The 16,927-nt window shown below is 43.1% G+C and overlaps 1 protein-coding gene across 4 annotated transcripts in view; it reads left to right on the top strand.

The window, feature by feature from the left end:
- The first annotated feature begins 4,401 nt into the window (after positions 1 to 4,401).
- The window catches only part of TLE1 (TLE family member 1, transcriptional corepressor), a 75,057-nt gene continuing 62,531 nt past the window's right edge, over positions 4,402 to 16,927 (top strand). For all 4 annotated transcript variants that reach the window (XM_015653059.2, XM_015653057.2, XM_015653060.2 and 1 more), the window contains exons 1-4: positions 4,402 to 5,767; positions 6,341 to 6,441; positions 8,020 to 8,083; positions 8,179 to 8,223. In XM_015653059.2, coding sequence (XP_015508545.1) covers positions 5,744 to 5,767; positions 6,341 to 6,441; positions 8,020 to 8,083; positions 8,179 to 8,223 — 234 coding nt within the window. In that variant the 5' untranslated portion in view covers positions 4,402 to 5,743. The remainder of the gene's footprint in view (positions 5,768 to 6,340; positions 6,442 to 8,019; positions 8,084 to 8,178; positions 8,224 to 16,927) is intronic.

Below are 16,927 nucleotides of genomic sequence, written 5' to 3'. Positions count from 1 at the left end.
ACGTGCGTGTGTGTGTGTGGTCTCTTCCTAATTTATTTGCACTTCAACCCACTGGGATCAAGCTGCAGTCCCTGTAGGCAAAAGAAGATTAGGGAAAGCAACTGACTGTTTTTTCCCAGACACAGAAGGGAAAGCGACTTCTCAAGTACCGCAAGTTTTTCTGGCCACTGTACAAATTGTTCCTTAGTATGGAGAGTTTCCAAAAGACCTAATTAGCAACTCGCTACAAACATTTCTTTGCATTAGCTAATGATCCGGCTACACTTGTAAGCAAACAGTACCAACATATCTAATCAATGCAGAAAACCAACAGAATGCCTATTAAACATCTGGATGTAATTTTCTAGTTAGACTTAGAACAAAATGAAAACATATGCAGGTTTCTTTGATCTATGCCTCAACAAAGAAATTGTCGATAAAAAAAACACACTGGCCAGTCAGTGCGTCATTTTCATAAAGCCTGGTCATTTCTTTTCAAATGTTCCCAGTTTAATTTTTTTGGTTTCCTGCAATCTCTAATTTTACCATATTGTGTGAAGCCAAAAGGGATTCTTTGGATCTGATTCTATTTGAGGTTTTACTGCTGCATGATCTGCTACTGACTTGTTTTTGTTTTGGTTTTTTTTTTTTTTAATTCAGCTCAGGGATTTTTTAAGGGTGAAGGAATGGGGGAAGTGAATACAGTCATGATGGTAAAATGACCTTGTGCAACTTTTTGAACATTCTTGCCTACAAAGAAAGCTACTAATTAAAAAGAAATCAAATTACTAAGAAGGTATGCAATGGCTATTAGCCAAGAGACAGCAAATAATTGGAAATGTAATTGCTTTACCCTGCTTACATCATTTGCACTTCACAAATAAATGAATATTTTAAAAGTAATATTGTTTTGCATGCCCTTATAATAATTATTCTTCCAGCTGTATAGACAGTCACTACTATACTACATGTACTGTATGATTCAGGTATTTTTTTTTTCTATTTCACCTGCACCACACTGGCATTAAAAACAAACAAACCAAACCCTAAAACAAATAGAAGAACCCCCATGCCCATTAACACATGCATATTTCCCAGCTGAAAATCCAGTGATCTATATGAAACTTTGAAAGCATAAACTCTATTGAATTCCAGAATTGCTTCCTCCACTGAATTGCTCTCACAATATAGAGAGTATAAGAGTGGGACAAATCACTCTAAATTGTTTACTGCCCACCTGCAGCTAACACCTAATCATTAACATTATCAACATCTTTGTTTTATGTGCCAGTTTGCACAAAATTAAAAAACATTGCTTGTAAATAGTACTGTAAACAGTGAAAGAAAAAAATAACAAACAGTGCATTAAACAGAACATGATACAATACGTAGTTTTGCTAAAGAATGGATGCTACATCTGAAACCCTTTCAGTATATTTAACTTACATTTTGGGCCCAAGAGCTCTTTTTTTTTCTCAAAGTTCCAACTGCTTTCAATGTGAATTTTCAGTACCTAGACAGTTTAGGATTAGGTTCTTTGCTTTAATGAGGTGGGAAGATGACACTAAAATTTTTACAGTAAACCCCTGATTTTAAACAACAGAGTAAAATGGATGACTGGACAGAACAGTTGCAGTGTTAATACTGAAGGCAATATTTTTATTTTTGAAACATGAGACAGCCATTTAAAAACAAGTATTTTTAATCCAGTTGGAGAACTGTGTAGAGTATATACAGCATTGTGGCAGAATGATCTGGTATAAAATCCTACCTACTTGAATATAACATGCTTAGCCATATTTTGCTGCCTTTCTATGGTGTAAATAGTGAATACTGCCATGTAATGTGAATGTTCAGTTTCCTGGAATTAATCCAGGTTTATACCCATCCAACAAAAAGATTTTTTTTATGCTTTAATGAGCCAATGATGCTGCATTATAAATTAGTTAAACATCAGATCATGTTGGTTATTATTCCTGCTATGTAATGTCAGTAGCTCTCATTTGAAAAAAATCCAGCACATTTGATTCTGCTTCTGCTTGTATGGCTCTTCTATCTCAAATATAGTGGATAAGATTCAAAAAGCCCTTAAGTGTCTGATTCCAGAATCAAAGTAGGTTAAAAGTACTTGCTAGTAAGAACCAGGAAAACAGAGCTTTTCTCTTTCTGTTAAAACATGCCTTGGATGTTTTAATATTGACAAATACAGGTAACAAGACATTTTAACTTTCATGTAGGTAGCAATTAAGAAAAAACCAAACCCCTTTTGTTTATGTTCCAAAACACTGTGTTGTTTTAATGTCATATCTGTCAATATCTCATTAACAACTTGTGCCAGCAGGTTAAGCAAAGTACAACGAAAGTTAGGTGTTACATTATTATAGACTCCATAGCTACTAGGTACACACACAAAGTATATAATCATAGTTTGCATTTTTATGGCACCTTTCATCTGAAGATCTAAGTACTTTAATAAGCATTAAGTAATTAAGCTTTCCATTGCCATGAACAGAGCAGTGAACTGGCTTGTCCAAGACAACAAGGGAAGAGCTGGGAACAGAATGCAAGATTTTCAGCATTATTTAAGCAGGTGGAACACCAGGCAAGTTTACACTCCTGTCTTGGGAATCACAATCTATCAAAGCTCACTATCAAAGGTATTTTGCTTCATCTCTTAAAAACCATTAAAAGCCCACATATTTATTTATTTGTTCCCCAGGATGTATGCACATATACACCGTATACAGAAACACACATACAGATGCACACCTATAGGTTACAGACACCATTACACACAGACATATACATGAACACAGACATGCACGGAGACATAGATGTATCAGTGCTCACTGACAAAACTCTGCAGTCCTGCAATGAAGTCCAAACTTTTCACTGCAGAAGACTGAGACACTTTCACTCCCTTCTATGTTGGATGTTTTTAAGTAAAACTGGGAATATGGAATATTCTGGGAATAATAATGGGAAATTATCACTCTGAATGAGTAAAGCTTTACTTTGATATTGCAAAACATTAGATTTCCTATCAAATTTTAAACACAGTCTGCTCTTTCTTTAGGATAAAAGATAAAGCACGATACAGTTCTAAGGAAGTAATATCTATCTAGTAAAGGCTAGTGAGGAATTATAAGGAAATCCAGACTATAACATTACCCTTACCATGTTTAAACAATGCGATTCAACATTCTAAGACCTTTTTTTAGGTGGCACACAAGTATATACCAATAGCAAAAGTATGTCTTAAGGCACTGTTTTAAGTCCAAAGGTATTTCACACTTCATTGCAGAATTCTGCTATGAATAAGGTACTTGCTAATAGTGGATATGTTTTGAAGTTTACTTCCCACTGCAAGCTATGTCACCGTTTGTCATCTCCTCAGCAAGCACACTTGGTCTGTGGAATTTGTTTGACCCTCATCTATCTCAAGTGGGCCTATAAACCAAAGTTATTGACAGCTTTCCTCTATCAGGCCCCTCTTAAAAAGAAGCCATTTTCCCCAAAGGACAACTTCCGTCTGATCAGAGGGTCATTCCAACCAACACAGCAGTTGGCCTGCCCTGATCCGCACAAGCACGCGGGAGGGCTTATCCCTCCTCTCGGCGTTTTCTGCGGTGCATTGTCAGCAGGTGCCACGGCCCTGCCGCTGTCGTTTGGCGAACGAGGCGGGGTCGTGCGCCCGACCCTCGCGCCGCAGTGTCAGCACGCGTCGCAGTGAGCTGCGGAGCGCGGTGCGAGAAGCGGTGCGGTTCGCGGTGTGCGGATCGCGGTGTGGGGGCGCGGTGTGAGGGCGCGGTGCGGTTCGCGGATCGCGGTGCGCGGTGTGAGGGCGCGGTGCGGTTCGCGGATCGCGGTGTGAGGGCGCGGTGCGGTTCGCGGATCGCGGTGCGCGGTGTGAGGGCGCGGTGCGGTTCGCGGATCGCGGTGTGTGGTGTGAGGGCGCGGTGCAGTGCGCGGTGAGGGGGGCGCTGCCCGCACGGCACGGGGCCGCCCCGCGGCTCTGGCAGAGGCAGGGGCTGGGCGCGCGCAGGCGCCGCGCGCCCGCTGCCACAGCCCCGCCCGCCCGCGCAGCGGCCCCACGTTACTTTGATGGACAGCTCGGCCTCCCCGCTCTCCTTCCCGCCGACCTTCCCCGCCCCCCCGCGGCGCAGCGCTCCCCGCGCCCTCTCATTGGCCAGCTTCGAGCGCTCCCGCCGCTCCTCCGCAAAAACGCTTCCCAGAGAAAATCGAGAGGCGGCGCGACTTCGGCTCTCGCCATTGGCCCGCGGGGCCGGAGTACGTCACGGGCCCACGTTGGCGGCGGGGCCGGCGATTGGGCGGCCGCCCACCCGCGCGGCGGCGTGGGCGGGGCCGCGCGGCTGGTTAGCCGGCGGAGTGTGAAACCGCGTGCTAATGTAAGCGGCGCGGGCGAGCTCGGCGTGTCCAGCTCGGCCACGGCCGCGCTCAGGTCCCGCCGAGCGCTGCCCGCCAGGCCGCCGCCTCGGCTTCCCCTTCCCTCTGCCCTTGGCCGGCGCGGAGGGGACAGGGCAAAGGAAGCTGGTGGTGTTCCCGTCCGCTCGGATTCGGATTTTTCAGCTGGGGAGAACTTTATCCCGGGTCGACGAGAAGCGGCGGGCCACCGCGCAGGAGAGTGAGGATGAGGATGATGCTGGTGCTGCTGATGTTGCCGCGATGTATCGTGCTCGGGGGGCTCTGGTGAGACGCGGACCTCCCTGATACGCGCCCGCCTGTAGGAGGCTGTAGTGGTGCTGTTGCACGAAGGAGCTTCCCGTCTGATTTAAACCTCAAACGGACGCTTTCATTTCTTTTTTTTTTTTTTTTTCTTTTTATTTTTCTTCTTTTTTTGAAAAATTTTTTTAAAGTCTTCCCCAACGGGGCTGTGGCTGCTTGGACGCTAAAGCCAGCGAGCATCTTGAGGGGTTTGCTTTCCTTTTGTCCTAGGGACTTCTCTGCAACTAACGGAAGAGTCTGTGCTGCGTGTGTGGTACCCTTTCCTCTGCCCTCCAGCGTTTCGTGCATGTGCTATTGGAGTTGCTCCGATCGGGAACGGCTGTGCAAGAGCCCCCGCCCGCCTCCTTTCTCCTCCTCCTGCCTTTCTCCCTTGTTCATCGCTCTGTGTCTTGCCGGTGGTTTGGCCCCTCAGCCGACGCCTGGGAACAACGCGACCCTCCCTGGAGACTTTATTTCGCCCCCTTGGCTTGCGACGGTCCCGGCGAGGACACTGCGACCCGCTCCCTCAGGCTGGATTTTCCCCTTTTGACAAGGGGCAGAAGTGGAGAGAGGAGTCGCCTCTGCTTGGGGTTTCCGGCCTTACAATCGCATCGACCACTTGCGAGTCCGTGAAGGGGATTATTCGCTCCCGCTGAGGGGCGGCTGTTGCCTCCCCCCTGCGCCCCGTCGGGTCCCGTCCCGCCGCGCCCGGGCGTTGCGGGCGCCGCCCGCCGGTCGAAGCGCCGGCGAAGAGCTCGGAGCGCTTGTGACCGTCCCAAGCGCGGCCCGTCCGCCTTTCCCGGCCACCTCAGCCCTCCTTGGAACGACAGCAACAAAGGACGCCGCGGCTGGGGGATGTCCCCGCGGCGGGGGCACTGAGCCGCGCCTCGCCCCGCTGCTGCCCACGGCGGCGGAGGGAAGGCGGCCGGCGGGTGTCGCCGCTCCTGTCCCCTTGGCGCACCGGGTGTGAAGCCGGGGCAGGGCGGAGAGTTTCGCTGCGAGAACCGCGCTGCAAGGGAGACCCGCCGCGGCCGGAGCCATGTTCCCCCAGAGCCGGCACCCCGTAAGTACGGCTTGGGCCGCCGCTCCGCGGGGCGAGGGCCGCGCGGTCGGGAGCGCACCTCCGGCTCGCTTGCTCGACTGGAGCTAGGGGGAGGGAGAGGAAGGCGCCCTCTCACAAGTTCATTCCCTCCGGGGTGGAGCGGCTCATCCTGCCTGCCGGAACGGCCCCCTCTACTTTTTGTTGCGTGGGCAATTTACTTGCCTTAGGAAGGACGGACGGGGGTGGCCGCCGGGCCAGGCAGCATCAGCCGAACACAGCTCCTGGAATGGGGCTGGCTGTGCCTCCGCGACGGGGGTCGGCGGGGAGGAGCTGGCACGCCCCGCTTTCGTGTAGACGGCGGCGGCAGGAGCGGGTGGGTCGGAGCCGAGCGCGGTTAACCTCGGTCCCACCGCAGATGAGGGACGGGAAGGTGGGTAACAAGTGCGCAGCGCCCCGGGGCGGGGGCGGACCGGGCCGGGCGCTCTCTGCATCACTCCGGCCCGGCCGCGATGGGCAGCATCGCCTCCTCTTCCCCGCGGGGAGGCCGCGCAGTGTCTGAACATGCATCTCTCTCCCGTGCCGCCACCGCGCCAGACCCCGCACCAGGCTGCGGGCCAGCCTTTCAAATTCACCATCCCGGAGTCGCTGGACCGCATCAAAGAAGAGTTCCAGTTCCTCCAGGCGCAGTACCACAGGTGAGAAGCCGGCGGGCCGCCCCGGGACCAGGGGCTGCTGGCGGGTCCCCGGCCGGGCGCGGTGGGCTGCACGGAACGGGCCCGTCCAGGCGGTGGCGTGCGGCGTCGCGGCTGAGCCCCGCCGAGGGACCCCGACGGGCCGGCCGCTGAGGGCAGCGCAGGCAGCCCCGGGCCGCGGCCGGGCGGGGGCTTCCGGGCGCGTACGGGGAGACTGCCCTGCCCTGCTCGGGCCCGTATTTCCCGGGCAGCTGGGAAAGCTGAACTGTCGAAACTGGAGCTTTCGGCACGTCTGTTCATTTAAAAAAACCGTAGTGTGTCTTGGGAAACCGTATGTGGAGGGGTCATTTCAGTATATCAAGAGAAGACCTGTGCCTCTTCTGTGGTAGAGCGCGTTAAGGAGGCTACCTGCTTCCCATGTTTGCGCATTTGTGTGTGGTGTCAATACAAAAATTAATAAAACTCCAGCGTCCCGTGGTTAAGAGCCAGGGAATACTTAGAGTAGTAACACAAACTTTACCAGAATCTATGGAAGTTGTGGGATGCGCTCCTCGTTGCTACCCTGCGCTTCTTTGAACTTTGTCAAAAGTTCTTTGTGGGTGTGTGCTTGCTGCTGAGGTCTTTTCAGAGATTTAGGGTACAGGATCTTTCTGACCCTGGGCATCTGGTGTTTAGGAGCATTAACCTTCCTTTATTTTTGTACCTGTGTGCACCTGGACTATTTGAAGAGAAGTAAAAGCTTTACAGGTTTCCCAGTCAGAAATCATTTGGTTTTGGTTATGCTTCCTCTTCCTTTACCCATGATACTGTAGTCTTACCAAAAATCATTAACTTGCTTAAACCATTTGTTGCTTAAGAAATACAATGTAAACTCTAAGCATCCGGTATTGTAGTTGTAAGTGACAAGTACTGCTCGCGCACTAACTATTCCATAGGATGCTTTCAAGTATCATTTAAAAAAAATCAGTTTGATAGAAAACAAAGGAAACATTGAGTCTCTCAGTTAAAGTAGTCAGAATTATATCACAGTTTGATGAGGTGTCCGAGTGCCAAATGCAACTTATTTTTGTTTATGAGAACAAAAATGGAAAAGAAATTTTCCAGTAAATGATAGTCAGAATTACCAGTTTTCGAGCACTGGGCAAGGTAACATTTGCTAGAATATATTTGAGATAAAAATTATACTCAAGTTGTAATTGTAAGTGTAAGTGATGTTGTTTGACAGTCATTTACTAAACAACTGTATAGAAAGAAATGAAGTACTTCAGGGAAATTGAGATACTATTCTAAATTCTAAGTTGTAGCACTTAATAGCAGCTCCTTGTCAAAGTATGAAGAGTGGATGTTTAGGTTCTGTAGACAGTTTAGGTCACATACTGCACCCATGAAATGTTCTTTAATTTTTTTCTTTGGCCTTTTTATTTAAAGTGTGAATTAAGTCTTTCTATATTGCAAGTTAGTTTATGAGTTGGTGTTTTTTTGTTGGTTTTTTTTTAATTAGCAGCCTCTGTCAAAATACAAATAGGGAGGATAGGTGTCAAAAAAAGGACATATTACATTAAAGCATGGTCTATTTTGTAGCCTTAAATTGGAATGTGAGAAACTGGCAAGTGAAAAGACGGAAATGCAGAGGCATTATGTGATGGTAAGTATATTTGTTTTTTATCTTTATTTCAGTAAATATCTCCTAATACAATGTAAGTCAGCATAAGAAAATAATGTATGCTCATTTATTTGCAGTACTATGAAATGTCGTATGGATTAAACATTGAAATGCACAAACAGGTAAGACATTTTGTTTTCTAAGCCACAAAATCTGCATTTATATGTGTGGTGCATTTAAATATACCTGTGCTGTTTATGCTCAGATGACTGTATCATGTCTGAATCGATAGCCTGAATCAATCGCCTGATTAGTAGACCTTTGCCTACCTCCTGTCAGATGAGGTGTAGATTGGGTTAAGCAGCAATGCCTTTTTTGGTGTTGCTTCTGAAAGACTGTGGCAAAAAGGAAAGATTTTGTTTTTGTGGTTTTAAAAATGAAGTTCTGTACTTTACAAGTTTGGGGTTTTTTGGGTTGGGTTTTTTTTGTTTGTTTTGTTTCTGGTGGAGGCTCTGACATGTAGAACTGATCCTATGTCTGTGTAGCATATGTAGTCATAGTTACTCAAATCCCTGCCTTATAAAGGTATGAAGAGATTAGTGACTTGGAAAGCTCTAGTTATGACTATGAGTTTGCAAGTTCCCATAAAATTCACACTTATGGCCACTATAATGGTGAATAAAAAGAGTATTGAACTGGAACAAGACACTAAGGACCTCATGAGAGAAGAAAAGCTAAATGATTGCACAGCCCAGAGGACCCTCAATTGAGTAGTCATTGTCTGCCAAATAAAGCATTAATGGCAGGGTGTAAGTATTCTGTAGATATGCTGACATTCACTTTTTCATCAAGATGCTAGTACAATAAGTCTTTCAGAAATCGATGGCCTCTTAAAAAAATTATCATTAGATGAAGTTGCACAGTTGGACACATTTCAAAGTGCAACAATACAATTCTTTCTTGATGTGTATGTGCTATTTCATCTAAAACTCTTGTTTCATTAAATTAAAGAGCATGGCTGACCGGCTAGGGCACAGCGAAGAAATTGATTAGTTCAGGCTTCAGATCTTCAGTATATTCAAAGACATTCATTAAGCAAGTGAATTACGGAGTTGAATTTTGCTTTTGTAACTCTGAACTCTTTGAATCTTTTTCGTTGTTTGTTTTGTTTTCCCCTAAAAATATCATACTTGGTAAGATGGCGTTGTAATTCCATGATAGCTTTCTGTCTGCAAATCTGGATAGGTATTTTTAGGGTTTTGGTGGTACACTTGTTTCAATTCAAAATGCCATTAAGAGGAGTCGTATTATGACAACTTTTTTTTTTTTTTTTTTTTTTAAACACTAAATAACCAGATGGAATAGCAAGCTTAGTATTTGACTTGGTTCTGTAGTAACTTAACTAATTTTCTTGTGGCTTGTGCTTTAGGAGAATGTCAGTTTTTCTGTGAGGTGGCTTTTCATAGCTTTGTGATTTTGAGATTATTTTTTTCTTGCATATTTTCTCTTCAACCAATTCTTGGCATACTGTAACCTGTGAGGAAGCCAGTATCTGGCTAGGAAGTTCATTTGCTGCAAAATGGATATTTTCAGGAGGTCTTTGAAAAGAATGTGCGATTTCAGTTAGTGTACTAGGAATTAACTTTAGATAAAATCAATTAAACGCACAGGGTTAAAGTGGGTGAAGACTAAGGTTTCCACTTTGACCTTAACATATGTATAAAGGTTTAATGTTCTGTATGTATGGCAATTAGAATTACGTACCCAGTAGGCAGTGATGCTTCAGAAGCTTTTATGACAGAGCATTATATCTGTGTTAGCTGTAGCTGCGGAGAGTAGTGCACACTTGCTCTGTGCACGCTGTTAAGAAAATAATAGGCTTTTGAAGTTACAAATACATATCTCTGGATGTGAGTCTCAAATACTATGCTATTACATATTAAGTAATTCTAATTTCTGGTAAAAGTAGCACCTTCATGCTAAAGGCTATTGATTTAGATGCCTGCAGTGAGGGATGCCAAATGGTGTTGCAGTTCAGTGTGTAGGTGGCCTTAGATTACAGGAAGCAAAAAAAATAAAAAAAAGCTTAACAATGACATTCTTCTGAATTTCTGCTGCTAACGATAAGTTCTGAGGAGGCTTTTGACAGATAGTAATCATAATTCTTATTAACTGGTGACGTCTACCCCCAAGGGTGTAGCCAGGCTCAAATTGATGCTTTTTGCTGGCTGATCACCAGCATGGCCTAAGTGCTCATTATGTTGTAGAAAGGGCCTTTGGAGCTCTCATTACATTTGACAGGAATTCTCTCTAGGGGGAAACTGGGCATTAGCTAGACTCCTGACAGGCTGAAATTATTCCTGCTTTATGGCTTATAACCAAATGCTAGCAAGGCATCATCAGGGGACAGGAAAAATTGTCATTTCTGACAACATCTTTGTTACTGGAAAATGCAGTGATGGGGAAACTTTCCAGTGAACAAGCCTTAACATTTTTAAGGTCTTCCTCCTGTCTGGAGGCTGTACTCGCTCTGTGTGAAACTCTTCAGACTGCTAGGCTGCTGTTTGAGAAACAAAATTACACTGCAGCAGAGCTTATTTATGGAGTGCAGTGTGTACATCACTGTTAAGGTACAGTCACTTAGATAAAATGAAGTACTTGCAGTTAGCCTGCATATAAATGAGTTTGAGTTCTTGCACTGATGGATTTGTGTCAGCGGTTCTGTCTTCATTTAATTTAGTAATCTGTTATAATTTAACTAAAATAAAGTTAGTCAAGACTTGAATGTTGTTATAAGCAGACTTAACTGAAGTGAACTTTGCATACACAAACAGCTGTGCTGGCAGAGCTTTTCACTTGAATTTTGTTGCATTTAAGTCCAGAAATGGCCATGGTAAGGCTTTCCTCACAAATCTAGCTTTGGCGCTTTACAGTGTTTAACTGTATGATGTGTGCTTAAATCAAGGTGCTGCTGTGCTTCAATCTGCTGCCTGAATAGTGGTCAGGAAATAATCTTTTTGACACTGTTGTGTCTGATTTAGATTTGGTTTTGTTTGTTTCCTTCTTTTTCTGCATAGGTTTTTAAACTTCTTTAAGAATTTCAAAGATTTTTTTTTCTTACGAGCATGTTTTATGTAAACACTTACTCTATGTTCTTAGAAATTATTTTAAGGTGAATAGTAACTGACCAAGTTTTGCAGTCCTGAAACAGAAACAACCACCTGAGGATTTGTTTAGGAAGATGTGGGCTGATTTAGATGTTGTTTTCATATGTGTCAAGACAGAATGAATAAGAACATTGTGTGGTCTTCAGTTTATTTTCTGTGTTATACTGCCCAAGTGAGATTTTCCCCAGTGTGACATCTGTGGCTGGCAAAGCAGATGAATCAGCTCCTAGTGCCAAGATGAAGAGCTGGTTGGGTGTTAAAAATCCTGCTGTACTTAGAGTTGTTGCCCTTGGCTCCTAGGGCACTGTGTCTTTATTTTTGCCAGCTCTGCTTGTCATCTTCTGTCATAAGTCAGAAGATAAGGTTTCCTGTGCATTTAATGTCTAGATTGGTTAGGTGCAAGATTATCTTTTGTTCGTTGGCGGGCAGCCACAGGAAAAAAAATTCATCACTGCTGAACCAAGTGCTAGACTTATAAACTACTACAGTGTCTGGGTTTCTGCTATCCCAACAGTTATGGCAAAGTTTCCTTCTCATTGGGAGGGTCTTTTTGATCTCTGTGGCCTGACTGGAGGCAGACCTGTCATTCAGTAGCTTACCTGTTGTAGAAAAGTATACAAACTCCAAAGGTGCGTTATGTTAACCAGTTTACAGGAGTTTCATGTCCATTTTATCCTGGGCTGTTCTGTGGAATCATTTCTAATGCTTCATGGCAAAGTCTTCTAATGATATCTCATTAGAACATCAGCCTTCAGGAGAGGGTTAAACAGGAGGGAATTAAGGAGCTTACTTAGCTCTCTGCAGCTCTTGAGTCGGATGGCTTTGCTGTTGAAAAGGATTTAAAGATAAATTAATTTTCTTCTTTTTTTCCTACATTTTAATTATTGGAATGAAAAACTCCTTAAGGTTTTTGGTGGTGTGCAGTGATTGTTTCAAGAGCATTTTACAGTTGGCACAGCCACAAAAGACATGCAAAAATTGTTTCTATTTAAAAAAGAAAATGTTAGGATTGATCGTGACAGTATTTTTCCCTGAAAAGATTATACTTATTCTACAAATATTTGGTTTCTGAATGAGTACAATTGTGTCAGCAGCCTAGCCATTTCAACCACAAATAGAGCTGTCAGTTCAAAAGAGGAGAAAAGACTAGAGTAATTACCTCAACTTTCGTGACTTTTGAACCATGTTTCAAGCTCGAGGCCAGCATTATCGTGAAGGAGTTATCTGACAGATTCAGGGCACTGTGAAGTACATCTCCATGTGGCTTTCACATAACCATGTTGTCAGATACCATCTATTATGTCAGCTCCGTATAGAATTTAATTCAAAAGTGTGTCACAGTGTAAACATTGTACATATGTTCAAGAGTGCCTGATCATCTCTCATTTTAGACTTAGTTTACCAGGTTTCAGGTTCCTCACAGAGCCAGAGTGAGGAACACTATGCCTACCAGCTACATTGTTAAACTTGCATTGCTGGAGCTTGTATGAATGGCTAAGTCTGTTGATTTACTTTGTGCTTGTGCTCAGTTGGAGGGAAGGAAACAAAAAGTCCTGGTTCAGGGAAGAGTGAGAAGGGAGATGCTTTGTGAATGTGTAATATCCTTTTGTCACAACAGGTTCTGTGGGGAAAGCATAATGGTTTTCCTCCTTCTGCTGGTTGTTATACCAGCATTTGAATTGCCTTTCATTCCCTCTCTAACTAAGTGTTTGCAGCAAAGTGCTAAAATTGCAGTCTACTGTGCAAAATGGAAAATTAGGATACTTTAGGCTTGATAGATCACCATTGGCATACAGTAAAAGCCTTTAAAACCAATTTTGGATCAACTGGCACTTATCAGAAGACTGCACAGCACTGACTTTAAAGATGATGACAGCTTTGAATGGAACTAATAAAATTTATTTTCTACTTGGGGTAAGATTTAGGGATATCTAATGGTGATTATGCTGAATGCTACTATTGTCACTTTCTGTGTTACACTTACTTGGGTTCTTGGGTGTAGGTATTTGAATAATATTTGCTTACATAGTTCCCCACAGAAAGGGGAAAAACAGAGGCATGGAGAATTAATAATTTTGTCAGCATTTAATTGTCAAAACAGCTAGTTTAACAGATTAGTCCTTATGATTACTTGGAGGCTATGGCTTTTAAAGTTCTTGCAAGCTGGTGCCATGGTCAAGCTGAATTTGCAACCTGTGTTCTTGTAAGTATCAAATTTCTACTTAAAACAGTTTTCTGGAGGTAATATTGCATGACATGTCGGGGCAACACTTTCTAATGTTTGACCTGTCCTTATTGTGAAGAATTTTATCCTTCACCAGCTGGTAGTTTGCCTTTCCGCACTGGTAACCATTGTGTGCCTTTTGTTCTTGTACTGTGCACCTCTGAGAGGGAGCGACATAGTCCTCTCCATAATCACTTCTTTGTCAGCAATGAGGTCTCATCTCCCATTAATCCCCTTCTTCTTGAAGCTGATCAAATCTATTTTCTCCCTGGTATGATGTGTGCTCTGATTTCCTGATCAAATTACTGGTGACACTTAGAGACTTGCTCCAGTTTACCTTCTTGCTAAACAAGAGGACCAGAAAAGGGAATTATTTCAATCAACCAGTTGGTTACAGTCATTCTCCTGTGTCCTCACATGAGGTGTAGCCTTCATCAGCACATGTGGGGCCCAATGCATGTTCACTTTGTTCTCCAGAGCCCTTCTCTGTGAAACTGCTTACTAGTGTGTTCCCACCATTGCTGCGATGTTGTGGGGAGAAAGTTGTTCCTGATTTAGGGGACATCCCCCCCCCCCCCCACCTTTGTTTGCTTTGAACCTGGTTTCCACTGTCTTTATTTGATGGTCCTTGCTTCTCAGGGCAGAAGCCATTGATGCCTAGCTGCATTTTCAGCAGAGTCAAAATGTTATACCTCTTGCAGCCCCATCTGTGTTGACTCCTTTTCAGTTTAGGCAGTCCCAGCTTTAACAGTTGTGTAGCTTTCTTTGATCCCTTTCCTTGCTTTACACTCAATCTTTTTTAATTTTTAACTTAGACTTTTGAAATAAGGAAACTAGAACTATATGCAGTTCTCAGGATGCTGGTGAACCAGAGATGTGTATTACCACCTTTTCCTGTTTTCTGGATGCTTTTTGTTGTCTTCTTAAGTAAAATTTCCAAGTTTTTCCTTTTGACTGCCATGAAATGCTGAACTGTTGGAGTCTCCTTTCACATTTGAGTTCTTGCTCATGAATGATAATTGCAAGCTCAGGAATCATCATTTTATGTGGCTAGGGGTGTCTGCTCCTAGTGTGTGTAAATTTTGTTTATGTACAGTTGTTTCATTGCCCATTTACTCTTGTAAGGTCTCTTTGCAATTCTTTAGCTGTTGCCTTTACTTTCTTATGGATAAAATAATGTATTTCTATTTCCTTGCAACGTTTCTATTTACTTTCTAATTCTTTTATGGAGCAAGTTTTCTTACTCACTGCTTGCTGTCTTTTCCAGGCTCTGCTGCTGATCATATTAGTAAAACAGATTGCAGCAAAGGCCCCTGTGAAACTCCACAGTTTCACCAGTGAGTGAGCTGTTTCTGGCATAGTGCTGGAGGTAATTGAAAAGTGGATTAGAGCTTGCTGAAATTGTGTTTAATCTTAATCGAACTCTAGTTAAATCAGGTTAAACTTAAAAATCAGTTATTTCCTGAGGTTGTCTCTTTTAAGAAAGAAGCCTAGTGCTGCTCAAACAAACAAAAACCTCTGACAAAACAAAAACCTAAAGTACTACAATCCTGTGAAATAATTCTATAGGCCTTTTTTATTCCAATTTCTCTTTAAAGTATTGTGATTATATTTTCAAGTTAGGGATTTTGATGTTGTTCCATAGGCTTATATGAATCTTGACAGCATCCAAGTGGGCTGTTTGGGTTTCTTTTGTTTCGAGTGTTGAGACTTTCAGTAGGTAGCAAGCCTACTTATAATACACACTTTCTAGTATGGGGAAATCAGTTCAGGAAATTAATGTGGTTGGTGAGTGTTCTGAACTTTTCTCTAATGATAATATTCTATGTCTAATGAGAAATTAGAGTGTATTAGAAGAGTCTAGTCTCTAATTGGGGATAGGCTGAGCTGCTCCCACCTTTTCTTTATATTCTTCAGAACATTTTTTTTTTTGTGAACAAGTTAGCACTGATGATTAAATTACAGATTAAATTTCTTTGAGGGGTGTTAGGTAAGCTTTGTGTCAGGGCTGCCTGTCTGAAAGTATTTAGTACTTCTTACACAATCTGAAGAGCTAAGTAGCCTTTTTGGCTATGTGATAACAAAACAGAAAACTTAGGTTAATTTGTGTTTTGGTTTAAGACTTCTTTGTTTGGGTTTTTAGATTTTTTATTTTTTGTCCCCCTCCCTTAGCAACATGGATGTTCTCTTTTTTTTTATTTGGTCTTTTTTTCTTTGTCTTGAAGCTTTTTGATGTTTGTGTAAACAGTTGGTCAAAGCGACTTACTTGTAAGGTGACCAGTCACTGTATTGACAAGAGCAGACACAATAGAAAACTGCATTAGGAGGCAAGGCGTTGGGATTTGCAGTAAATATATTACAGAACACAAGTGCATTGCCGATACTGCTTGTTTAGCAGTTTGCAAGGGCAATGGTAGTATGGATTTTTGAATTAGAAGGGAAGGACTGATCTTTCTGTGTGCTGGAACATCTAGTTGATGGCTGAGAATAAAATTGATTTAGAGAACAAAATGCTGCCATCTCTACTTGTGCCATTTTAAAGGCTCCTATGGATTAGGAAGCAAAAACAAAAGATAGCTTTCATTTTGCAGAATGGGAGCAAGAATGGGTGTGCTTGCTGAGCTGCATCTTGATAGGATATTAAGTCTATGAGAACCTGCTTTTGTTACTTCAAGAAAAAGAAAGGACGTCTGAAACTTGAGTGGGGTTTTATGATCTGTGAAAATCTGCCTATTTATGAATTTGTTTTTTAAGTGTTCTAAACCCCTTGAAATGCCATGCTCTCTGCTTCAAGATATGATGGTCTCAGCTTTAAGTGTTGAAATTTGAATTAAGCTGGGGAGAAGGAATGAAAATCCTGCACTTTCTTGGAAGAAATTACTTACAGAAAGATCATTCTTTTGTACTTTTGCTCCAACAGTTTCCATACATAACAAATTTTTTTGTTTCATTAAAGAAAGGTAAAACATTCATCTTTCTTTAAGGTATAAGGGTGTAAGTTCTTTCTGAATTTCTATTATTGTAACTGGTTATAAGATTTCCAACCATTACTTTTCAGACAGTAAACTAGGCTCGCTGTCTGTGGCCTCAAACAGTGACTGTAAATTGTCAGTTAAACAAATGCAAAATTTTCAACAGGACGTATGGAAGGCTTTTATGTTGTTTCTTCAAACTGAAATATGAACTCTAGAATCGTGTCACTAGCAGGGACCTGGTGCCTCCGTGTGTACTCCTAGCAGGATCAGCTATACCTGTGTCATTGCTGATAGGATGCTTGTTCTATCTGTTAGCAAATACTTCAACAGTAGTGGCAACCCCCAAGCTCTTCAGGTAGCAGATTGCTTTTATGTCCTTGCTGTTGAAGTGCTTCTTCAGTTACAATTTCAGTCTTTTCTGTTGTAGCTTCAGCTCTTTACTATGCATTTTCTTCACCTTGAATAAGGAGAGCAAATCATTCCCCTGCCTTCCAGAGCCATGCTGCATACCTCTAAAGTC

Source organism: Parus major, chromosome Z (genome assembly GCF_001522545.3).
Source record: "Parus major isolate Abel chromosome Z, Parus_major1.1, whole genome shotgun sequence".
Taxonomy (NCBI): domain Eukaryota; kingdom Metazoa; phylum Chordata; class Aves; order Passeriformes; family Paridae; genus Parus; species Parus major.
This window is presented reverse-complemented; position numbering and strand designations above follow the sequence as displayed.